The sequence below is a fragment of the Myxine glutinosa genome, chromosome 6 (genome assembly GCF_964187855.1).
Source record: "Myxine glutinosa chromosome 6, kmMyxGlut1.1, whole genome shotgun sequence".
In the NCBI taxonomy this organism is placed as follows: Eukaryota; Metazoa; Chordata; class Myxini; order Myxiniformes; family Myxinidae; genus Myxine; species Myxine glutinosa.
In genome coordinates, this window is record NC_136266.1 from 115,682,098 (window position 1) to 115,703,223 (window position 21,126).

Consider the following 21,126-nt stretch of genomic DNA (forward strand, 5'->3'; position numbering starts at 1 on the left):
TGCCATTGCCTTCCCACTTCGCAGTAGCAGTAGGTAGGGCAGGAAGTTGTTCAGGGTCCTGGTACGAATCCCGATCCTGGTATTTCACGGGCAGGGCGACTGATCATCCTGGCGAACGTTAAGCCGGCTGTCTTGTCTGCTAGTGAAGGAGCTGGGGCTCCCACGTCGATCGGGGAATCGGAATCGGGGAATGGAAGCTGAATGACAGTTGGAAAGTGCCTGTAGCATACTTTATGATAAATGGATTGTCGGGGAAGGAACAGGCGAATTTGGTGACACAATGTCTACTAAAATTGCATGATATCGGTGCAGAGGTGGTTTCCTTAACTTGCGAAGGACCGTCCGCTCATTTGACAATGTTACGTGAGCTAGGTGCCGACATCACGCCGCAGAATGTGAAACCAACATTTCCCCACCCAGCAAATCCCGAAAAGAAAATTTGTGTTGTACTCGATGCATGTCACATGCTTAAACTTGCAAGAAACTGTCTTGGATCCATGAAAATGATGGAGGATGGCAACAAAAAAGTCATCGCGTGGAAATACATCCAGGCACTCTTTGATCTGCAGAAGAGGGAAGGCTTGCGTCTGGGAAATAAGCTCTCCCGGAAACACATCGAGTGGAAGAGCAATGTCATGAAGGTGGACACAGCTGCTCAGACATTGAGCACTAGTGTGGCAGATGCAATTCGGTTTTGCAGGGACACTTTGCAACTATCAGAATTTCAGGGCAGTGAGGCTACCTGCCAATACATTGAAACATTGGACAAACTGTTTGACATTCTAAATTCTCGCAATCCATTGGCACGAAACTACAAGGCACCACTCATGACATCACGAGAAGGACTTTTCCTGCCATTCCTGGATACTGCCTACAGTTACTTGTCCAACATCAAAAACATGAATGGTCAAGTTATGACCAATACGCGTTTGAAAACCCCCTTCATTGGTTTCATGATCTGCATAGAGAGTGTCAAAATTTTGTATTTCACATATGTCAAACCTGCCTCATCTCCCCTGCGATACCTGCTCACGTACAAAATGAGCCAAGACCACATTGAACTTTTCTTTGGAGCGGTCCGCATTGCATGTGGAAGTGGGAATAACCCAACGGCCCGGCAGTTTGTTGCCGCATATAAGCGCCTCTTGATGCGACATGACATCAAGTCTGCAAGTGGGAACTGTTCTGCACAGGACTCAACCAGAATCCTGAATGCGGCTTCCTTCAAGTGCGTTGCAAAGCAGGCTGTGCCTGACGAGAGTCACGACATGTTGGTGGCCAGACGATACGACCTGGAGTTGAGATCGCCGGCAAAAGAGGACCACGACTATGCGGATATTCCAAATTTTGAGCAACTTTCCATCTTTACAGAGTCATGTGTTGGCTATATTGCCGGCTATGTGGTGAGGATGGTGAGGAAGACTCTGAAGTGTAGCCAATGTCTTTCTGCATTGACCAGTAACAACGAAGAATGGCAAACCACACCAATGTACAGCCTGATTGTTACCAAGAACAGGGGTGGCCTCATAGTTCCCTCGCACAGTGTTGTTCGTGTCTGTGAGGCGACTGAACGCTGTGTCAAGAGGCTCCTGGCTGTAAGCAATGGCAAAATGCCTCGTGAAAGTGGGATAAGAGTGGCAATTTCCACTTCTGTCCTTTCTGAGGTCGGTCGGTCTACATTTGCTTCCTTGGATCGGCACATGTTTGACTGTGAGGCAGACAGCAACCATGTGTTTGCTTTAATACATTCTGTATCACAATCATACAGCAAGATACGTTTCCATCATGTTGTGAGAACACTCGATGATGACATGAAGGAAGAGCGCATCAGGAAAAAATATTGCAAACTGGTCCTGTTTGCTCACCAGTGAGGCAACACCAGAGCAAGCTGAAATATAAGAGCGACCTCATCTCTACATGGTGTGGGTGTGTTTTGTGGGTTAACTGTGAATTGTGTGGGTTAACTACATGACAGCGTTTCATGTCATTTATGTGACTGACTCACTGTTGATGTGTTGCTGACCCATGTCAGTGTAGAACAAGTGAATCCACTTGGATTCCGCCCAGGTTGGCACATGGAAATTATGATGTAGCATAATTATCATCTCGGGTCAAGATTTGAAATTATGCCATGGTTTTTGTAAAATTGCTACTAGTATTCACATTATGTACTTTTCTTTTGATTTAAACATCCATAAATACAAAACAAATAGTTTTGTAATCTTAAAAATTTATTAAATGTACAAAATTCCTATCCTATAACATATATATCCTATAACCTATCCTATATATATCCTATATCATATAACATATATCCTATATATCCTATAACATAACATATAACAAATATATCCTATATTATGTACTAGCGAGCGGCCGCGTACCAGCCAAAGGGGTAGCCCATGGTTAGCCTAAATATAGATTTGATGACGTCATGTTTACACATCTGAGCGACAGAAACTGTCTACACATCTGAGCGACAGAAACGTCTACACTGTTGGAGCTTCACTTTTGGAGAGACAGAAATTCTGGGTCATTTGGGTCCTCTGGGTCATTTGGGTCCTCTGGGTCATTTGGGTCCTCTGGGTCATTTGGGTCCTCTGGGTCATTTGGGTCCTCTGGGTCATTTGGGTCCTCTGGGTCATTTGGGTCCTCTGGGTCATTTGGGTCCTCTGGGTCATTTGGGTCATTTGGGTCATTTGGGTCCTCTGGGTCATTTGGGTCCTCTGGGTCATTTGGGTCCTCTGGGTCATTTGGGTCCTATATTCCTATCCTATAACATATATATCCTATAACCTATCCTATATATATCCTATATCATATAACATATATCCTATATATCCTATAACATAACATATAACAAATATATCCTATATTATGTACTAGCGAGCGGCCGCGTACCAGCCAAAGGGGTAGCCCATGGTTAGCCTAAATATAGATTTGATGACGTCATGTTTACACATCTGAGCGACAGAAACTGTCTACACATCTGAGCGACAGAAACGTCTACACTGTTGGAGCTTCACTTTTGGAGAGACAGAAATTCTGGGTCATTTGGGTCCTCTGGGTCATTTGGGTCCTCTGGGTCATTTGGGTCCTCTGGGTCATTTGGGTCCTCTGGGTCATTTGGGTCCTCTGGGTCATTTGGGTCCTCTGGGTCATTTGGGTCCTCTGGGTCATTTGGGTCCTCTGGGTCATTTGGGTCATTTGGGTCCTCTGGGTCATTTGGGTCATTTGGGTCCTCTGGGTCATTTGGGTCATTTGGGTCCTCTGGGTCATTTGGGTCCTCTGGGTCATTTGGGTCCTCTGGGTCATTTGGGTCCTCTGGGTCATTTGGGTCCTCTGGGTCATTTGGGTCCTCTGGGTCATTTGGGTCCTCTGGGTCATTTGGGTCCTCTGGGTCATTTGGGTCCTCTGGGTCATTTGGGTCCTCTGGGTCATTTGGGTCCTCTGGGTCATTTGGGTCCTCTGGGTCATTTGGGTCCTCTGGGTCATTTGGGTCCTCTGGGTCATTTGGGTCCTCTGGGTCATTTGGGTCCTCTGGGTCATTTGGGTCATTTGGGTCCTCTGGGTCATTTGGGTCCTCTGGGTCATTTGGGTCCGCTGGGTCATTTGGGTCCTCTGGGTCATTTGGGTCCTCTGGGTCATTTGGGTCCTCTGGGTCATTTGGGTCCTATATTCCTATCCTATAACATATATATCCTATAACCTATCCTATATATATCCTATATCATATAACATATATCCTATATATCCTATAACATAACATATAACAAATATATCCTATATTATGTACTAGCGAGCGGCCGCGTACCAGCCAAAGGGGTAGCCCATGGTTAGCCTAAATATAGATTTGATGACGTCATGTTTACACATCTGAGCGACAGAAACTGTCTACACATCTGAGCGACAGAAACGTCTACACTGTTGGAGCTTCACTTTTGGAGAGACAGAAATTCCCAGGCAAACGCTATAACGCACCAGGTTTACAACCTGTGCGTTAATAAACTCTGGTTATCATTATATCTGCGTGGTTTCTAACATCTCGGTAATAGAAACATACACATCTTAGTTACAATATAATGACTGAATTAAGTAACATCATATAACATGACAACAAATCAGATCTTTATATTGAGGAATATTATAGAACAAGCCAAAGAATGGCAAACGACGATGTACCTCAATTTTATAGATTTCTAGAAAGCTTTCGACTCCTTGCCCAGAGAAAGTCTGGGTCATAATGAAGAAATACAGCATACCTGGAAAATTAGTGAACCTTGTAAAAGCCCTTTACCAAGACTTTCAATGTGCGGTCGTCGACCAAGGTGAAACAACAGAATGGTTCAAGGTGAAGACAGGAGTTAAACAGGGGTGTAACATGTCAGGATTCTTATTCCTACTAGTGGGTGATTGGGTCATGAGAAGAACGATAAAGAACACCGAGCGGTAATTTTGGGCACTTTTTTTTCAAACAAGCTCTAAACCATTGGATTCCACAGGAAAAATGCGTCTAGAACCAACTTCAAACTTAATGAACACCATTTCCTTAAAGAACGGGATTCTGAGCCCGAATATCAGTTCAAATATTAGTATTCTATATTAATTAAATAGTCGGCGGTCCTAAAATTCGCTCCAGCTGCATCATCAGTGCGCCACGCCTTTGCTTTGACAGGCTTACGATCGGCTTCCCAATATGGCCGCCAGACTATTTCCGGTGGCTTCACGGCGGCTAATGCTGCGAGGTGGCCAATTGGCTCTCCATATTATATACCTCCGTGGGTGCAGTGGGATGACCAAATGGCGGGCCGCCATATTGGTACACCACCACATCGGGTTTCCCGATTCGCTGCAGGTTCATATCGATTTAATTTCAAAATCATAATTTTATTGAGGAATTTTTAAAACCTTCTACCTACCTTAGAACATCCGTTGGGACCCCAAAGCGTTCCACTGGAGGTTTGACGGGGCTAGCGGGGGGGGGGGGGAAGCGGGGGAGCGTGCATGGGTAATTTTTTCTTTTCATTTCAAATTGATGCAAAAGTTTCGTTTTCAGTACCAATTTGAAGGTAAAGGCCTACAGAACAATTTTGGTTCGAGTGTCAAGCACTCAGATAAAAAATGGGGCTTCTGGGGACGTGGGGAGGGGGGGGGGGGGTTCCCGACCCCCCACTGGCCTATGCGAAATATGGAAACTGTTATAACTTTTGATCGGATGATCCGATCTGAACATATGAGGTATGTATGGATTCAGGATCAGGAGTAGCAACTTGTATTTCAAGCATATTGCCCATAGAAGCAATAATTTTGCCGGTATCGGCCGGCGCATACCCACAAAAATGACCAAGGGTCATAGGCCCGGTAAGCTGAAACATGTTTTAAAAAAAAATAAACTGGACAATTATACTCGGACCCAATGATAGTGACATTTTTATTTATCTTTTAACTATGCCACAATATGGTGGTGAGTAACTGCTTAGACAATTGCTTGAATAACTCCTTAAACAATAGTTTTAATAAGAAAGTGGCTAACAAATCGACCATATATACATGTCTGTATTGGAAATTGTTCTGGTCCAGCTATTTCTCGCATTTGCACTTGCACAGACGTGTGCACTTCAACTTTGCCCTCATGCACTTGCACAGAGCGCAGGTACTTGTGCAAGTGCACTTCACATCCAGGTGGAATACATCCATGGTGAGGGGCAGCGAGGTCCAAATGGGAAGCAGCTTGCCGTCCTCTTCCTTCCACCCATGATTAGTGGGGTTGTTGACAGGCATCATGGACCTTTGGGCTGTTGTCCAGATGCTGCTTGGAAGACACTCCTTTTGAGATGTTGATCCAAAGCATCACTCGTTGGTGGAATTCTCTCCACGTCCCTAGTCTTCTGTGAGAACACCCTCATTCGAACGAGGTCAACATCATTGTCCTCGTTTGACTCATTGGAGTACAGCCTACAGACAAATTTCGTTGCCACTTCTTTCAGCCTTGGCTTTGTTTGGAATGGAGTGTCAATGATAGTTGCAAATTCCTCCATGAGGGATGGAACTTCGTGCATCAACTTGCAGCAGTATCGCTTACCCTTAAACTTGAAGGAAGACATGCTGTCTGATCCAGTGAATGCGTGGAAAAGGGACATGGCTTTGCACGTTGTCGTGCCCAGGTTTGTGGCAATAGTGTTCAGGGAGTTCATTCTGGTTGTCTTTCCCGCTTTGAAGGAGGTCCAGATTTCTGCGGCCGGATTCAGAGCCTTGATGTGATGGAAATTACTCAGAAGGATTACGACAACATCTGTGTCTCCAGTATGAACCATCCCAAGTGACGATGTTTGGAGGGCATGGAGGAGATGTACTAGGACACGAGTGTCAGCTTCCTCGTGGTTGCATTGATCCATTGGTGGACTGTTTCCAACATGGTGGACTTGATCACCTGTAGTGATGTAGACATCCTTGTCATCTGGGAACTGTCCTTCTGTTATCTTTTTTTGACAGGAATGAGAACAGTTCCTTCTTGTTATCCCTGTTTCTTCTCATCGAATGAACTCGTTGCCACTGGCGGCACATCTTTTACCGGAGGTTGGGTGACAAGATTTCGACCCATAGGTGGTTACAAACGTATCAGAACGAGGCAGGATGGGTCCACTGCTGCCTGCTCCTGTTTTCTGTGAGTTGATTCGTAGACATTATTGGTCCAACCCAGGCTTCTTTGATGAAGGAAACTGAAAAATTGAAATCCCAGTTCCATGGAAGGATGAGCTTGCAGTGCGTGATTTGGGATTGTGATCCAAGTTATCCAGGGCTGCAGCTGTGAAAATGTGCTGACGCAAATTTGTAGGACAGACTATATCAGCGTTGTTCCTTGTTTGATCTGCAATAGCCTGTGCAAAGCTAACTTCAATGGTGAGGACTTTCTTATATGACACGCTTCGAGCATACTTGTGTAGTAGTTCTACCAACTTCCTGCTTCTTGTTTGGGAATGCAATTTGAGGGCCAGGAACACTGCAAGTTGAAGCTCACAAGTCAAGTTCACAGAAAGAGAAGTCATATTTAGCATGGCCACCTGACTCACAGAGAGGATCTTCCTGGAATTCTCTTGTTCTGGCGATGATTTGGGTCCTGCGAGGAGTTGATGGAAGAAATACCTCATATGTTGTGGAACAGATTTTTCTTCGCAACCATTGGGAAATGAACCATCAAACCTGAATGCAGTGTCATGGTCCAAAACAGCTTTACGGAGAATCGATGCTGCCATTAGTAATGTACGTGCTTCCTCATCTGGTGTTTGAGTTGCATCTGTTATGATCTTTCTAGCCTTCTTCGAACAAACGATGAAAACTCGGTCTCGGATACCTTTCTCCTCTGTCAAATCGGGGAAGTGTTCGAGGACTGTTTACTTTAGGCGTGTCCGGTTCACTGTCTTCTGTATTCCATGTTGTTCTAATCTCTCCGTCATCATATCTGTCAGATCTTGCAATGCAAAAATTCTACGACCTCCAGTGACTTCTTCCTTTATGAATTGGAGGAATTCATTTTCTGTTGTGGCCTCAAGGTTTTCGCTAGCTGTGTCTTGTTTACAAATCGCATTGCCACGGCGGGTGACCCCTGTGGAACAATTCCGATGATACTTGGCTTCAATGGCGACCAGATTGCCTTCTGCAAGGAGTGACACGATACGCTCTTCCCCCAGTGCGACTGCCTTGTCATGTATCTGTTTGGTGAGTTTAAGCTTCTGGAAAGAATGGTCTGCTGCATTTGTTTCGTCACCACAGAAGAGACACAGATTATGATTAACAGCTGCACTTGTCCACCGGGATCTTTTTCTTGCAGGAGGCAATCCTTCATAGCGACGTTTTTTTGCATGGTCAAGTGCTGATGCCCTGTAAAGCTGACGACATGATTTGTGCCAGGATGCATGATTCTTCTGCATGGATTCTTCATCTGGAAATTTTATGTCTGGGTCTGGAGCAGCACCAATTGCTCTGAACTGACTTACAAGGCTGGTGATTTCTGTGTAGGCTCCCTCTCTACGACTGGCGACTGGATTTGCAAGAGGTCAAACAAAGCCCTTCCTCAGTTTGTTTTTGGCACAGAATGCAAAACTACCATCTCCTTGTCCCAGCCATCTCAGAAACGACCTGGGAAGACAGAAAGAAAAAACAATATTAAATAACTGCCATCTTGATGCATAAAAATGTTGGGTTCATGAGGGACAGAGAGGTTATTCTTAAATGTATATGCACTGCACTGAAAACTCCCATTTCAGCTTCTCAGCCATCCATGATATCTGAAAGCTGGAAAGAGAAACTGACCAACATAATGAAGGGTTTTCTTCGGTTTGATTTTGGCAAAAGACAGACCATCCCCAGCTCGTTGACATGACCCCAATAAAAAAACTGGAAAAAGTTCAAAAGGAAAAAGATGAAAAAACAATACCCGATTTGCGTTATTACTTTTTGTATTTATTGTCTCATTGGTGTGAAATATCAGATAAGATATGCTCCAATCATGTTTATTTTATTTTTATTCAATAACTCATACATGAAAACCTGGGTATAGACACCAAAATCACCATTCTAGGTTCAATAGGACAGAAGTTATGAGGCATAATGCGAAAAAAGCCCGAAATTGGCAGCCATCTTTGATTTTTGGCATACCAGAATATTCAAAACATCAATATTTTGACTCCAGTTGATTCCTCACACAGTATTAGCTTAAGATAGCAATACAAGTTATATTACACAGCAATTGTGTGAGAATTATGAGCTTTTTCAAATAAAATTTGTAATTCATGATTTTCGATGGCTGCCATTTTGGAAAATGGTCAAAAAAACAAAACAAAAAATTATATGAGTGCTTGACACTCGAACCAAAATTGTTCTATCGGCCCTTACCTTCAAATTGGTACTGAAAACGAAACTTTTGCATCAATTTGAAATGACTGAGTGTCTGGGCACCCCACTAAAGTGCTTCCCTCTGCCTTTTCATTCGTGTAACTGCTTTTAACACGTGTCGGTTCGACTCTAGTACTATTCGCTTGCTTCTGACCTTTGTACATACATATATTAGCAATAGGCGTCCACAACCATCCTTTACCATGTTGTGCAATGTCTGCCGAGACCCACACCTAAAGAAATAAAATTTCCCCTTTCTGCCCTCACTTTTCATCTATATTCGCTTTTAAATTAGTTTTCTCCACAACTACTAGAGCGATTGACATTAAACTTTCAACATAAGAGCTCCTACCCTTGGATAATTTTTTAAAAGCGAAGTTACATCATGATGGGATAGAAAATGGGGTGGCAAAGATACCTCATGATCTGAAGGCATGGGTTGCAAGGTTTTTCACGTATCAGGAATAAACTAGAAGTTTATTTATTAATAGTTTTAATTAAACGTTTTTAATTAAACAAAAATATTCAATAGTTTACAATAGTTCTGCTCCATCCACTCATTTGTTCCTTCTTTTCCCCACCTGTGGAACCAACTTCCACATTCTGGAGTGCAGGCAGTGAGATGCAGTTTGGAAGAGCCTTTACCTATTACCAAGGAGGCAAATTATAACAAGACCGATGAATCCGAGCATTTTTCCAGGTTTGTTGCAGTTTCTGAAGATGCAAGCAATTGTCGCCATGCTCAAATACCGTCGATTTGATGTAATGCACTCACTCTCCCATGGTATTTAACATGAATGTTCATTCTTCGAGTGCTTATATCTTGATGTCATCTGCGCAGTTTTAATTATCCATTTCTAGTTGGGTGTTTGAGAGACCCTTCTTGTTGGTTTGTTTGTGAGAGTCACAGGAGTATCTGTGGTTTAAAATCTATGTATAAAAAGTGTGTGGAATCCTCTTCTTCAGTTAATGTGGTTAATATTATGGAACATAGTTGTCAGTAAATTTGAAGCCGGGATGTGCGCTTCATTGCAGCAACCTAACTCGACATCCTTCAACACAAGACATGTCACATGTCTGCTTGCATTGCTCGTTGTCTAATGTGGTAGAATTGTATACAAATAAACATGTTGAGGCAGAATACAGTTTGGAATTACAGGTTTATTGAAGCCTTTTTTTGAATGTGTTTATGTGAAATTTTCTGCAGTATGACAGCCCCCTCCCTCACTAATCCCTATACAATAATAGTATCCATTGTGCCACTTTTTTGGCAGTATTGTACTAATTTCGTCTCTGTTTAACTCTTTCAGTGATGAAACAAATGACCTGGCCAAGATAATGAAAAAAACTCCTTTCTGCTCGCTCTTTGATGATTCTCAGGATTCCTCGGAGATTTTTGAGCCCCCCAAAGGTTGGATCTTGCCTCATGATTTAATGGCCAAGTCCTCTTGTGCTGTTTCCAGTTGTTTTTGGCTTATTGCTAAGAGAGATGCTGATACTTTCAGACACAGTACCTCAGCATGTCCAAATACTATAAACCTGTCCAATGTGTCATTAGGATTGCAAAGGAGCCAACCCCCTTCTGCTGAACCTGGGATGGAAGCACCTTCCCATAAGAAGAGTGATCGTTCGACCAACTCTGGTGACCCAACACCGGCAAACGTGTTGCTGAAAAAGAGAAATGAAACGGACCACAATTTTGCAGAAAATCTTGTGATTGACGGCCAACCTAAACCCCCTTCCGCTGAACCTGGGATGGAAGGACCTTCCCATAAGAGTGACCGGCTGACAAACTCTGGTGACTCAACGCCGGCAAACGTGTTGATGAAAGACAGAGGTGAAACGGACCTCAATGTTTCAGAAAATCTCATGATTGACAGCCCACCTCACGTTCGTTCCTCACTCGCAAAAAAGGAAGCAGCACAATCTGAGATGACCTCGGTGGTTGCTGGAGGAGAGTCATCAAACTCAGTTGGAGTGACTACAAAGTACAAAAGCGGCAAGCTGACTTTAGCCCCTCCAGTTAAATGTAAGTCATCGATGAAGCTCGGTAAAGGCAAAGCTAAACTGAAGAAGCTTGGTAAAGGCAAAGCTAAACTGAAGAAAAGGCGAGCAGGGACAACATCTAATTTGGTCAATAGTTTCCCTCAATTGGCGTTGAAACGAAAAATTGATTTTGACTCGCTGTCCATTCAACGGTCTTCTACCTCTTCTACCTCCTCTACCTCTTCGGACTCTTTGGACTCTTCGGGAAGACTTCATTATCTGAATGATGAGCTTAAGAACCAAAGAATGCGGTGCGATTCTACTTCCTTACGGGGATGGGATGATTATTTTATGACAGCACAGTTCAATCTATATTGTGTTTCTAGGATAGTAGCGCAACTGTTTTACTTACTACCGTAGTAAATGCGAATTAAATCCAAATCAAACAAGAAACAGCAATCAGAGATTGCAGACCCTCGCCAGGATGTGTTTTCAGTGGTTTTTTAAAAGGCTTTGGTGTTGGTTAAAACAAATATGGCGGCCCCACCCCGTGATTGATGGCGTCATCATTTTAATTTTTTTTATTCCACCAATTTACCCCTCGATGATGCTCAAGAAATTTCATCTTGATCGGATCAAGTTTTGTACTTGTCGAATTATGACATCATAATGGAGGCACCAATAACATCATTAACATACGTTATTCCCCATGAGAGTTCTTTACAATGAGCCATGTCTCAATTTTTTCTATTCAGCACTTTCGGAGATATAGAGGTGCTAAGTTTTTCGGTTTTTCCAAGATGGCGGCCGAACCACGTGACCGATGACGTCATCATTATCATTATTCCCCATGGATAGTTATTTACAATGAGCCATGTCTCAATTTTTTCTATTCAGCACTTTCGGAGATATCGAGGTGCTAATTTTTTCGGTTTTTCCAAGATGGCGGCCGAACCACGTGACCGATGACGTCATCATTATCATATTTTATTCCCCATGGAGAGTTCTTTACAATGAGCCATGTCAATTTTTTCTATTCAGCACTTTCGGAGATATGGAGGTGCAAAGTTTTTCCGTTTTTCCAAGATGGCGGCCGAACCACGTGACCGGTGACGTCATCACTATTTTTTTTTCTCCAACAGTTTATGCCGTCATGTCACTCAATAAATTGCATCTTGATTGGATGAAGTTTTGTACTTGTCGAATTATCAAATTATGACGTCATAACGGAGGCCTTGGGCCGACAGAGTTAAAAATTGGGCACAGTCTATTCCAGGGCAAGCCAAATATGTGTGCAAAGTTTGGCGATTCTACGTGCAACAGTGTAGACGTAGTGCTGCAAACAGACAGACAAACCAATCGATCAACATACTTGCCGGGAATCTTTTCCGGCAAGTAACAAACAGGCAAACGGACAGACAGGCAGAACCACAAACACAACCGACCAATATACTTGAAAAATCTTCAATTTTGCAAGTAACAGACAGACAGACAGACAAACGGACTTGAATGCAATACCCTCTCTGGCGAGGGGAGTAATTAATTTGCTCTAGTATGAAATGGCTCGTGCTTTGTTCTGTACAATTTGACATCTGGGATCTACAAGACTCCACCAAAATCTAGAGGATACTAATAACATCGGATAGGTTTACAGGGATATGTTAGATATAGCTTTTGTTCTTTAAATTTAAATAATTTTTGGGACCATCTACATGTCATGTAAACAGTGTTGTTGATTTCCCACTACCCTTCCCATTCATCTTTTAGTACTGGCGCACAGTGGATGACTTTTTGAAAGGTTTGTGAGTTCTCGTCCACCAGTAAAATCCTACGCAGGTGCCAGAACCGGTCTAACATCCCATCCGAAGGATGTTCATTGATGCAATAACCTTCTTGAAAAGAACACCAGGATGGCAATTTTATCGTTGCGGCGGAAAGGAATCTCAGATTAGATGGTGTAAAGTGTAGTACGCTACCTCCGAGCTGTACTGTCATTCCTAACCAGACCATTCCTAACTTCGTTCAACTCTTTTGTCTTTCTATGGCAGTTTTCAGTTGTTATTGTGTTTCTTGTCCAACTGCTGCTGGAGGCTTTACAGCTATCACTAAAATACGATTGTATGCTTTGTTTCCTTTCTGCGTTGCCTTTGTGCATGGCCCTATGTGATAACCTTGAATTGGATTTAACCTTTCGTTAATCTGCCTTTATTTTGCATCTTTCCCAAAGAATGACCGGACCATTCTGTCCTGCATGCTGCAGAAGCTTGCGTTTGGCTGGGGTCCGAGTGCTCATCACCATGCCGTTGCTTTTCTAGCAGGGGTTGTATGCATGGTACTCATAGTGAGCATTTAATTGGACGCATCATTAAAGCTCTCAATCTGAATGAAAGAAACTACTTTTATCATTAATCAGTCTGCCTCAATAAAAGCATGGGCTTGTCAGTTTTAAGGTCCGGTTTAGTTGTGAGAGCACAAGACTTTGGGGTCAACTCAAGGGAGTGGAGGCCTAAAGCTTTCTGTTAGTTAAGAGGCATCCCTATTTCACGGTGGTCTACTCTTATTTCAGGTGATGGTAGAGTGTTTCAACAGCATCTATAAATAATTATTGTGTGCCTGTGAGTACCATTTGAAAGCGGGGATATTGATGTTCCACGCAGGCGACGAATGGACACGGCAGATGAGGAAATGGTCACCTGGAGTGATGAAGACGAGATTTTTCAAGGCACAAAGAAAACACTCAATACTCCTGCAAAAGGAGGTAAGTGGCAAACTTTTGTCATTGCCTCCACCACTGAAGGTGGATGGAGGTTATGTATTCATCCCTGCTTGTTTGTTTGTGAGCACGATATCTCAAAAAGTTATGGACGGATTTGGACGATACTTGGTGGACAGGTTGGGTGTGTGGCGAGGACAAAATGATTCGATTTTGGTAAAGATCCGGATCTGCATTCGATACTCTTTTAAGTTTCTAAGTGATTCTTCACCATTGAGAGATTAGGGCCAAAAACGATATATCACACGATATCACAAAAAGTTGTGGATGGATTATGACAAAACTTGGTAGATGAGTTTTGTCAGTGACATGAACGAGCTGATTAGATTTTGGTTCAGCTCCAGATCAAGATCCGGCCTTTCAGTGGGATACAAAACGTAAACTGTTCAGCCCGGCGGAGGTATGTGTATTAATTAATAATTAATTAATTAATATTAATTATGTACATTCATATATAACTATATGTAATTAATAAAAACAAATATTTCCTTGCTAATTATGGATGCTTGTAAATTGAAAATTGGTCAACATCTGCATTTCTTGTACAATTGTGATTATCTCGTTCTGACGAGAATTTCAATTTTTTTAGTATCTTACTTTGTGGTTATCTACATATTTATTAAAGGAGTAGTGCTGACACCGTCTTCGGAACATTTTCAGCAGTGGGCCCAGCACATAACTTCTCAGAGTGACATGCAGCAGTGGGGGGCAGTGAAATAGTGACAGGGAAAGTCTTGAACGTCGACTAGATCGGCTTTGGCATCTGTGCCGAATGCCTGACAAGCGAACACCCAAGATCAGCCTCTTTCGCTGGCTGATGAAACCCCTCCGACAAGGAGGCCCACAGATTGAAAGACGTGATCCATACAGATCTGAAGGAAATGATGATCCCAGAAGATGCATAGTAGGAAGAGGTGACGTCCTCTCTGGCAGTGTGGTGAGCTGTAAACATAGGCTCATACAGGCAGGGTGCAAATAGGCCCCTACAGATATAACCGAGAGCGAGCAGCATACCAAATGCAATGTCTGGAGTGCCAGCATACCTTTCGTAGCAAAAGTGATATGAAGAGACACAAATGTTTGGTGGAAAGGCAGAAATCGGTTTCAGAGCATTGCAGAGCTTCACAGTGCCTTTCATAGCCATCAATATTCCACAGTCCACACATGAAGACCAGAAGACCCCGAGGAGATCGATCATTCCTTGAATAATTTGGCTTTGCTCCCCCAGTCGGGGGTTGTGTGGACTGAACTCAGCAGCGAAATGACAGGACAGCTGTCTGTCTGTCTGTGTCTATGCATGTGTGTATGTACCCATATTAAATAATTTTGAAAGAAAACTATTGAGCTTCAGCTCTTGCTAGTTTTCACTTTATTTGTGGTAACATCTGACTTCAGCAAGGGAATTGGCACCGGTTCCCCAATTGTTGGGAAAATGTGTGTAACTGCTTGGAAACTACATGGAAAAGGACCAACACCTGTGCCGAGTTTTGCTGACATGGGACCATTTGTTCATGCTTGGAGATAAAAACAACCTTTTGACTCTCCTTCATACATCGAAAACTGTCGAATTGCACTCTGGCGTAGACAAACTCTGAATCCTCCATTCACCATTATTGGTCAGAATCATGACAATTATCGTGTGTAGTAAAAACATAATGATGCAACTGAACGCAAAGTCTTGTCTCCAACTAATGACACGTGGCATTGTTCTTATAGCTGGAGTGCCGAACCCAGCGTTGTTATGCACGGCTATATTTGAGGGGTTAATTTGACTTTTTATCACCAGGTGGTGCCACCTGTCGATTACTTGTGCCAAAAATGTAACATGACCTTAAGCTGATATACCCTGTAGTTGTGAAACAGTATTTGATATACAGCTGATATGAAGGTATCAATAAAGAAACCTTTTCATTGTACAATGAAGCAATGTTTGTTCGTTGGTATACTAGCTTTGTGTGGGTAAAATGTGCTTTTGTTGATTTCAAATGACATGGGTCGGTTATAGATGCTGGGTTACAGCGATGCATAGAACTAAGCTTCAACATCCCCTTTGACTTGAATACCACTTTCACCATAAGGTTTATTGCTGATAGCGTCGGAATGCTCGTCTCAGTGAGGACTCGTGTTGGTCTGCATTAGCGGAGAAGATAAACGACGAATTTTATCAACTTTCGATAAGAGTACGTTATCTGCCATGGAAAGCAGCTGGCGTCTTGAACTTCAGCGCTTTCTGTCAGAGCAAGAATAAATTCAAAATGTTTTAAAACTTTTTTCCCCCTTTTTATTTTTATTTTTTCCTCTAATGAAAAGCCTGTTGCTTGAAATATGAGCCGCACCTGTTTCCTCGGGCATGCACCTCCAACTCTCCAATCTTTTTTAGTGCTTACATAATAAATAGATGGTCTATCACATGTGATTGCATTTTCAATGTAAATAAGAACGCAAGACTCCTATGATTTGCATTAAATAATTGAAATTTACTATTTATTTTAATTTGCCATTGTATCGCTTGCATTCAAACCGTATGTTGTATGTCACGTGATTTCTATATTGTTCACCCATTTGTTCTGCTTAGACAAAATACGCCATCGGAAAACTTCAAACAAGGCTTCAAATTATTCCCCAACTTGGGGGGAAGCAAAGAAAAGGGTAAGCTGGATATTTTTCCCCTTCTTTATTCACCTTGCACTGTCATGCTTAAAACGATATTCATCTGCTACAACTTCAATCACTTTGAAGAATATCCAACCCAAAAAGTTTGCATTGGCATTGAAAACTAGGCATGGGTATACACCTAATTTATTTTTCATTATTTTGCAACTTCCTGTATTTTTACTATATCACTTTACTATTTACTCCCGCCAGGGAGTAATGCATTCGCTCGTGTCCGTGTGTGTGTTCGTGTGTTTGTGAACAAGATATCTGGAAAAGTTCTGAACGGATTTGGATGAAAGTTGGTGGGATGATTGCCCTTGGGATAAGGAAGAATTGATTAGTTTTTGGTGAAGCTCAGGAAATTATTCCGGATCCAGGAAGTTTTTTGTGGAAGTTTTTTGGGAATTTTTTTTTGTTTTCCTTTAAAAACCATTTTCTCTGCAATAATTGGACTGATTGAGAGCAAATTTTTACCATAGGAGGAAATCGGTCTGCAGAATATTTTAATGGTAATTATGACGTCACAGGTCACGTGGTTCGGCCGCCATATTGTTTTGAGTGAAAAACACTAAAATCCAATTTTCTCCAAAACGCCTGAACAGATCGAGGCCAAACTTTGCAGGCAGAATCGCATACCCATGACGAACAAAAAAAGTCAACGAGCATGACGTCATGCATCACATGGTTTCAGAGTTATGACGTTTTTAAGCACACACATTTAAAACCTAGCTCCTCCCTCATTTGTGATCCAATCGAGGGGAAACTTCAGAAATCTGTTCACATAAAAATGTTATGACCTTGATATACACACTGAAGCTTAATCGTAAATACATAAAGAAACACTGAAGGGATTATAAAACCGGCCATCTCACACTTTACACGCTTTTATTATGTACGATCTATGATATGAAAGGAGCTCACTCTCAGCATGTGTTTATCAGTCTGTCCTTGATGCCGCATGACTATAATATGTCTATTAATTAATTACATACTGTTTGAACTCAGTTGCTCAGGCCCAGAGGATGCAAAAGACCCCGAAGAACCAAAATATCCGAAAGACCTTTAAAGACTCAGAAGACCCAGAGGACACAAAAGACCCTGAAGACCCATAAATACCCTTGAATCTCCCCTCATGGCTCGCAGACTTCCTCTCCTGTCATAGTCAACGTGTGGCTCTAAATGGATTTCTCTCATCTCCTCTTCCTGTCCAGGCTGGAGTTCCTCAAGGAAGTGTTCTGGACCCTGTGCTCTTTCTGGTCTTCATTAATGATCTCTCTGACTCTGGAAAATCCTCTCTATCTCTTTGCTGATGACTCCACTCTCTACCGCTCCGTATCTCAATCCTCAGATTGGCAGGCAGCAGCCTCTTCACTCTCTACAGACCTGGATAAAATTACAAACTGGTCAAATAAGTGGAACATGTCTTTCAATCCTGACAAATCTCACACTCTCACTATGTCTCTCTGAAAAGACCGTCTGGAAAACCCTCCTGTCTACTTTCGTAACAATCCTCTCGCATAAGTTCTGTCACTCAAGCTTTTACGTCTCACTATCTGCCATGATTTTTCCTGGAAATGCCACATTTCCAAGCTGGCCTCCAAAGCGAGTCGCCGAATGGGCATCCTCCGTCGTGTGACGTTCTATCTTGGCACTACTGAGCTGCTCATCACTTACAAAGCTTTCACCTGCAGCTTGATGGAATACTGGGCTAGTGCTCCTGCCTCACACCTAGCTCGGCTTCACGCTGTAGAAACTGACTGACTAAGGCTTTTACTCACTCACTGACTAAGGCTTTTAGAATCATTGGTATATCCCAAAATGAAGCTGATTTTGAGGGACTTTCACTCTCTCACAGTAGGCAGGTTGGTGGTCTTTCTGACTTCCACTGACTCCTCTCCGGCCTAGCTCCCCCTGCTCTGTCTGTGCTTTCCCCCCAAATATTCCTGCAGGGCACACAATATCTGCCAGCAACCCTCTTCTGATGAAACTGCCAAAATCAAGACTCTCTACTCACCTTCACTCTTTCATTCCTCTTTTCTCCCACCTCTGGAACAAACTCCCTCACTCCCTTCAATCACACTCCTCCCTCCAGGTCTTTAAAACAGCTGTTCACCATCATCTCATATCTTCCCCCATCCAAAACATTGATCTTTTCTACCCCGTTAATACACCCCAAATCCACCTTCTACAAATTCCCTGTTTTCTTTCCTGAAAGCCCCCGTAGTGTTTTTATTTGTTCTATGTGTTGACTCTTATACGAGCCTTGACCGGGTATACAAGAAAAACCCAGATGTCCTGAAATATCCCCAATAACTAAAAGATCCAATAGACCCAAAAGATCCAGAGGATGCAAAAAATCCTGAACACTCAAAAGACCAAGAAAACCCAAAAGAACCAAAAGACCCCCCAGACCTTTAAAGACCCCAAATTATCCAAAAGACCCTGAATGCCCCCAAAGAACCAAAATACCGCAAAGACACATTAGATCAGAAGATACTTAAGACCCCTTTTACCTTTAAGATCCTTTCAATACTTTGGACACTTTCTGATCCCTTCACCCTCTCGACCTTTTATAACCTTTAGACCCCTAGAGCCTTTAGACCTTAACACTATTTAGACCCCCTGCACCCTTCAGACAGATTAGACAGCTTGGACCCTTGACCATTTGGAGCTTTACACCACTTGATCGTTTTTAGATTACAAATAAATTCCAAACAAATAATATCACCAATATTACAAATAAATTTGTACAAAATAAATGTTTGTATTATGATTGGTGTAAATCATGACAACACCGCAGCTCACATACAGTCATTATCCTCAGTTAAAACAAGCCTGTGCCTCCAGTGACGCATGGTGAGGAGATCATAGCGAGCCGATCCACGCTAGTTATAATTATCGGTTACCTAATCTGAAGAGGTGGGTAACCTCAATTTGATACGAGTCAAAAAGATCCATCTCTATTTCCAAGTAGAGGAAGGGTGAGAGTGGAGTGGAGTGGTGAATGGAGAGATGATGAAGCAGGAGGGAGTGTGGTGGGTGAAGGGGAGGAGAATGTATTTGGTCATGTGTTGGTGAAGGACTCTGAAGTATTTTGGAATAACAATTTTCTTATTCAAATTTTAAGGTTATCAAAAAAAGAAGCCCTGAACACTTTTGATCATTTTCCCTATCGAGAAATAAACAGTTTGCAGGGAGGGGGCCTCCAGGTAATTGGCTTTTCCCCCGAGGAACCACATTCCCAGAACTTGTCTCCAAGTAAAAAAACAAAAAAACTCTGAGTCTCGTGCTTAACACACTGTGGTCAGACTAACAAAAGCTAATTATAGTTCCAATGACTTTGCCCTTTCACATTTAGACCCTATTATTAAATGTTTTCTCCATATTCTCATAATCAAGGTTTGTTGAAATTTTATGACTAAAGCTCAACCTCGCGTGCGATTGCCACACCCCGTCTCTCGCTGCGTGGGGGGACGGGCTAATAAATACATTTTTGGTAGGAATACATCTTCATGGTTAACAATGGGAGGTCCAGCTCCTCTGAACCTTGGAGAACTATTGGCAATATATTTTGGTGATATTCAATTACTATTACTATGCTATGTTGGTCAAGGTGAATATTCCGCCGGATAAATTGTCTGCAATTTATGAATAGCTTTTATTGTGTCTTGTGAATTTGTATGCCATTTATAGCTAACTTCTTAGACATTTGTTTTTCAGAAAAAAAAACTCGTGTTTATGAACACCTTTACTTTGCGATAATTGATAGTTTGACATTGGCAAAGCCACAAGGTGGATCGTGTGTGTGTGTGTGTGTGTGTGTGTGTGTGTGTGTGTGTGTGTGTGTGTGTGTGTGTGTGTGTGTGTGTGTGTGTGTGTTTTTAAACCCACAATGTTCCCCAGGTACACGCAATTCTAGCACTTTCCTCGTCAAAGTTTGCCATAACTGTTGATGGCAAATTGCTTTACGTTTACCTCAAACCCTCATGTCGGTTCCCATTTCCTTTCAACAACCCAAATATAACAAAAAGGGGACTACATGTGATAAGAAATCCAGATGCTTGATGTTTCATAAATTTTGCATTCTTCTGGGAACCAAATTATGTTGACGCGTCAACAGTAATGAGAAAAACTTTGCCAAAGTTGTCATGAGCAACATTCTGATTTCTTCTTCTTCTTCTACAAAACGATGTGCGAGTTAAATTAACCAGGCAGCCTGCCACATATTACACAGTGAGCACAGCGAGCACAATTTCACGGGCCTCCTCATCACTCCTATGCCTTTTCCATTACTAAAGTCAGGCTAGTTCAGCAGGCATTAGTCTTTGTGAAAATGTTGCGAGGAAAAGATAGGGTGGTTGATGAAAGAACAGTGGGTGGTGAGTTCAGGAAATACCATTTGAGGAAGTGGTCTTTTGCAAGCTTTAACATGTCTGCTTCCGTTTTTTGTGCCAAATTTTCATTACATTCTGAGCCTATACTTTTTGCTGTATCTGGTTTATAATATTGTTTGGTTTATTGCTGTTCATCCTTGCATTATGCCTTACAATATGAGTTCCCTTTCAAGAAACGTTGATGCAGGAGGAGGCCGTAAGGGTCATCACAGCCTGGCCCATTATTACCAACTTAAAGTTGTTGTCCATGCTCTTTCCTTTTTAAATGCTGAGCATCAAGCAACGAAGGAAGCAGCACGTACCATTTTGTAAAAGTCTTTGACTGACCCGGCCGGGGTTCGAACCTCCAACCTCACAGATTCAGAGTGGATGCTCTAACCATTATGCCACTGAGACGGAGCTCTCGGTCTAATCTTCTGTCAACAT

General features: G+C 42.5%; 1 protein-coding gene across 5 annotated transcripts in view; it reads left to right on the forward strand.

Annotated features, from left to right (window-relative positions):
* LOC137430216 (uncharacterized) overlaps positions 1 to 21,126 on the forward strand; it is an 81,500-nt gene that overhangs the window by 48,169 nt on the left and 12,205 nt on the right. For 3 of the 5 annotated variants that reach the window (XM_078780423.1, XM_078780422.1, XM_078780424.1), the window contains 5 exons: positions 9,507 to 9,592; positions 10,203 to 10,303; positions 10,451 to 11,189; positions 13,536 to 13,636; positions 16,227 to 16,300. In XM_078780423.1, the coding sequence (XP_078636549.1) occupies positions 9,507 to 9,592; positions 10,203 to 10,303; positions 10,451 to 11,189; positions 13,536 to 13,636; positions 16,227 to 16,300 (1,101 nt within the window). The remainder of the gene's footprint in view (positions 1 to 9,506; positions 9,593 to 10,202; positions 10,304 to 10,450; positions 11,190 to 13,535; positions 13,637 to 16,226; positions 16,301 to 21,126) is intronic. The other 2 variants (XM_068120906.2, XM_068120907.2) reach the window with 1 other exon arrangement.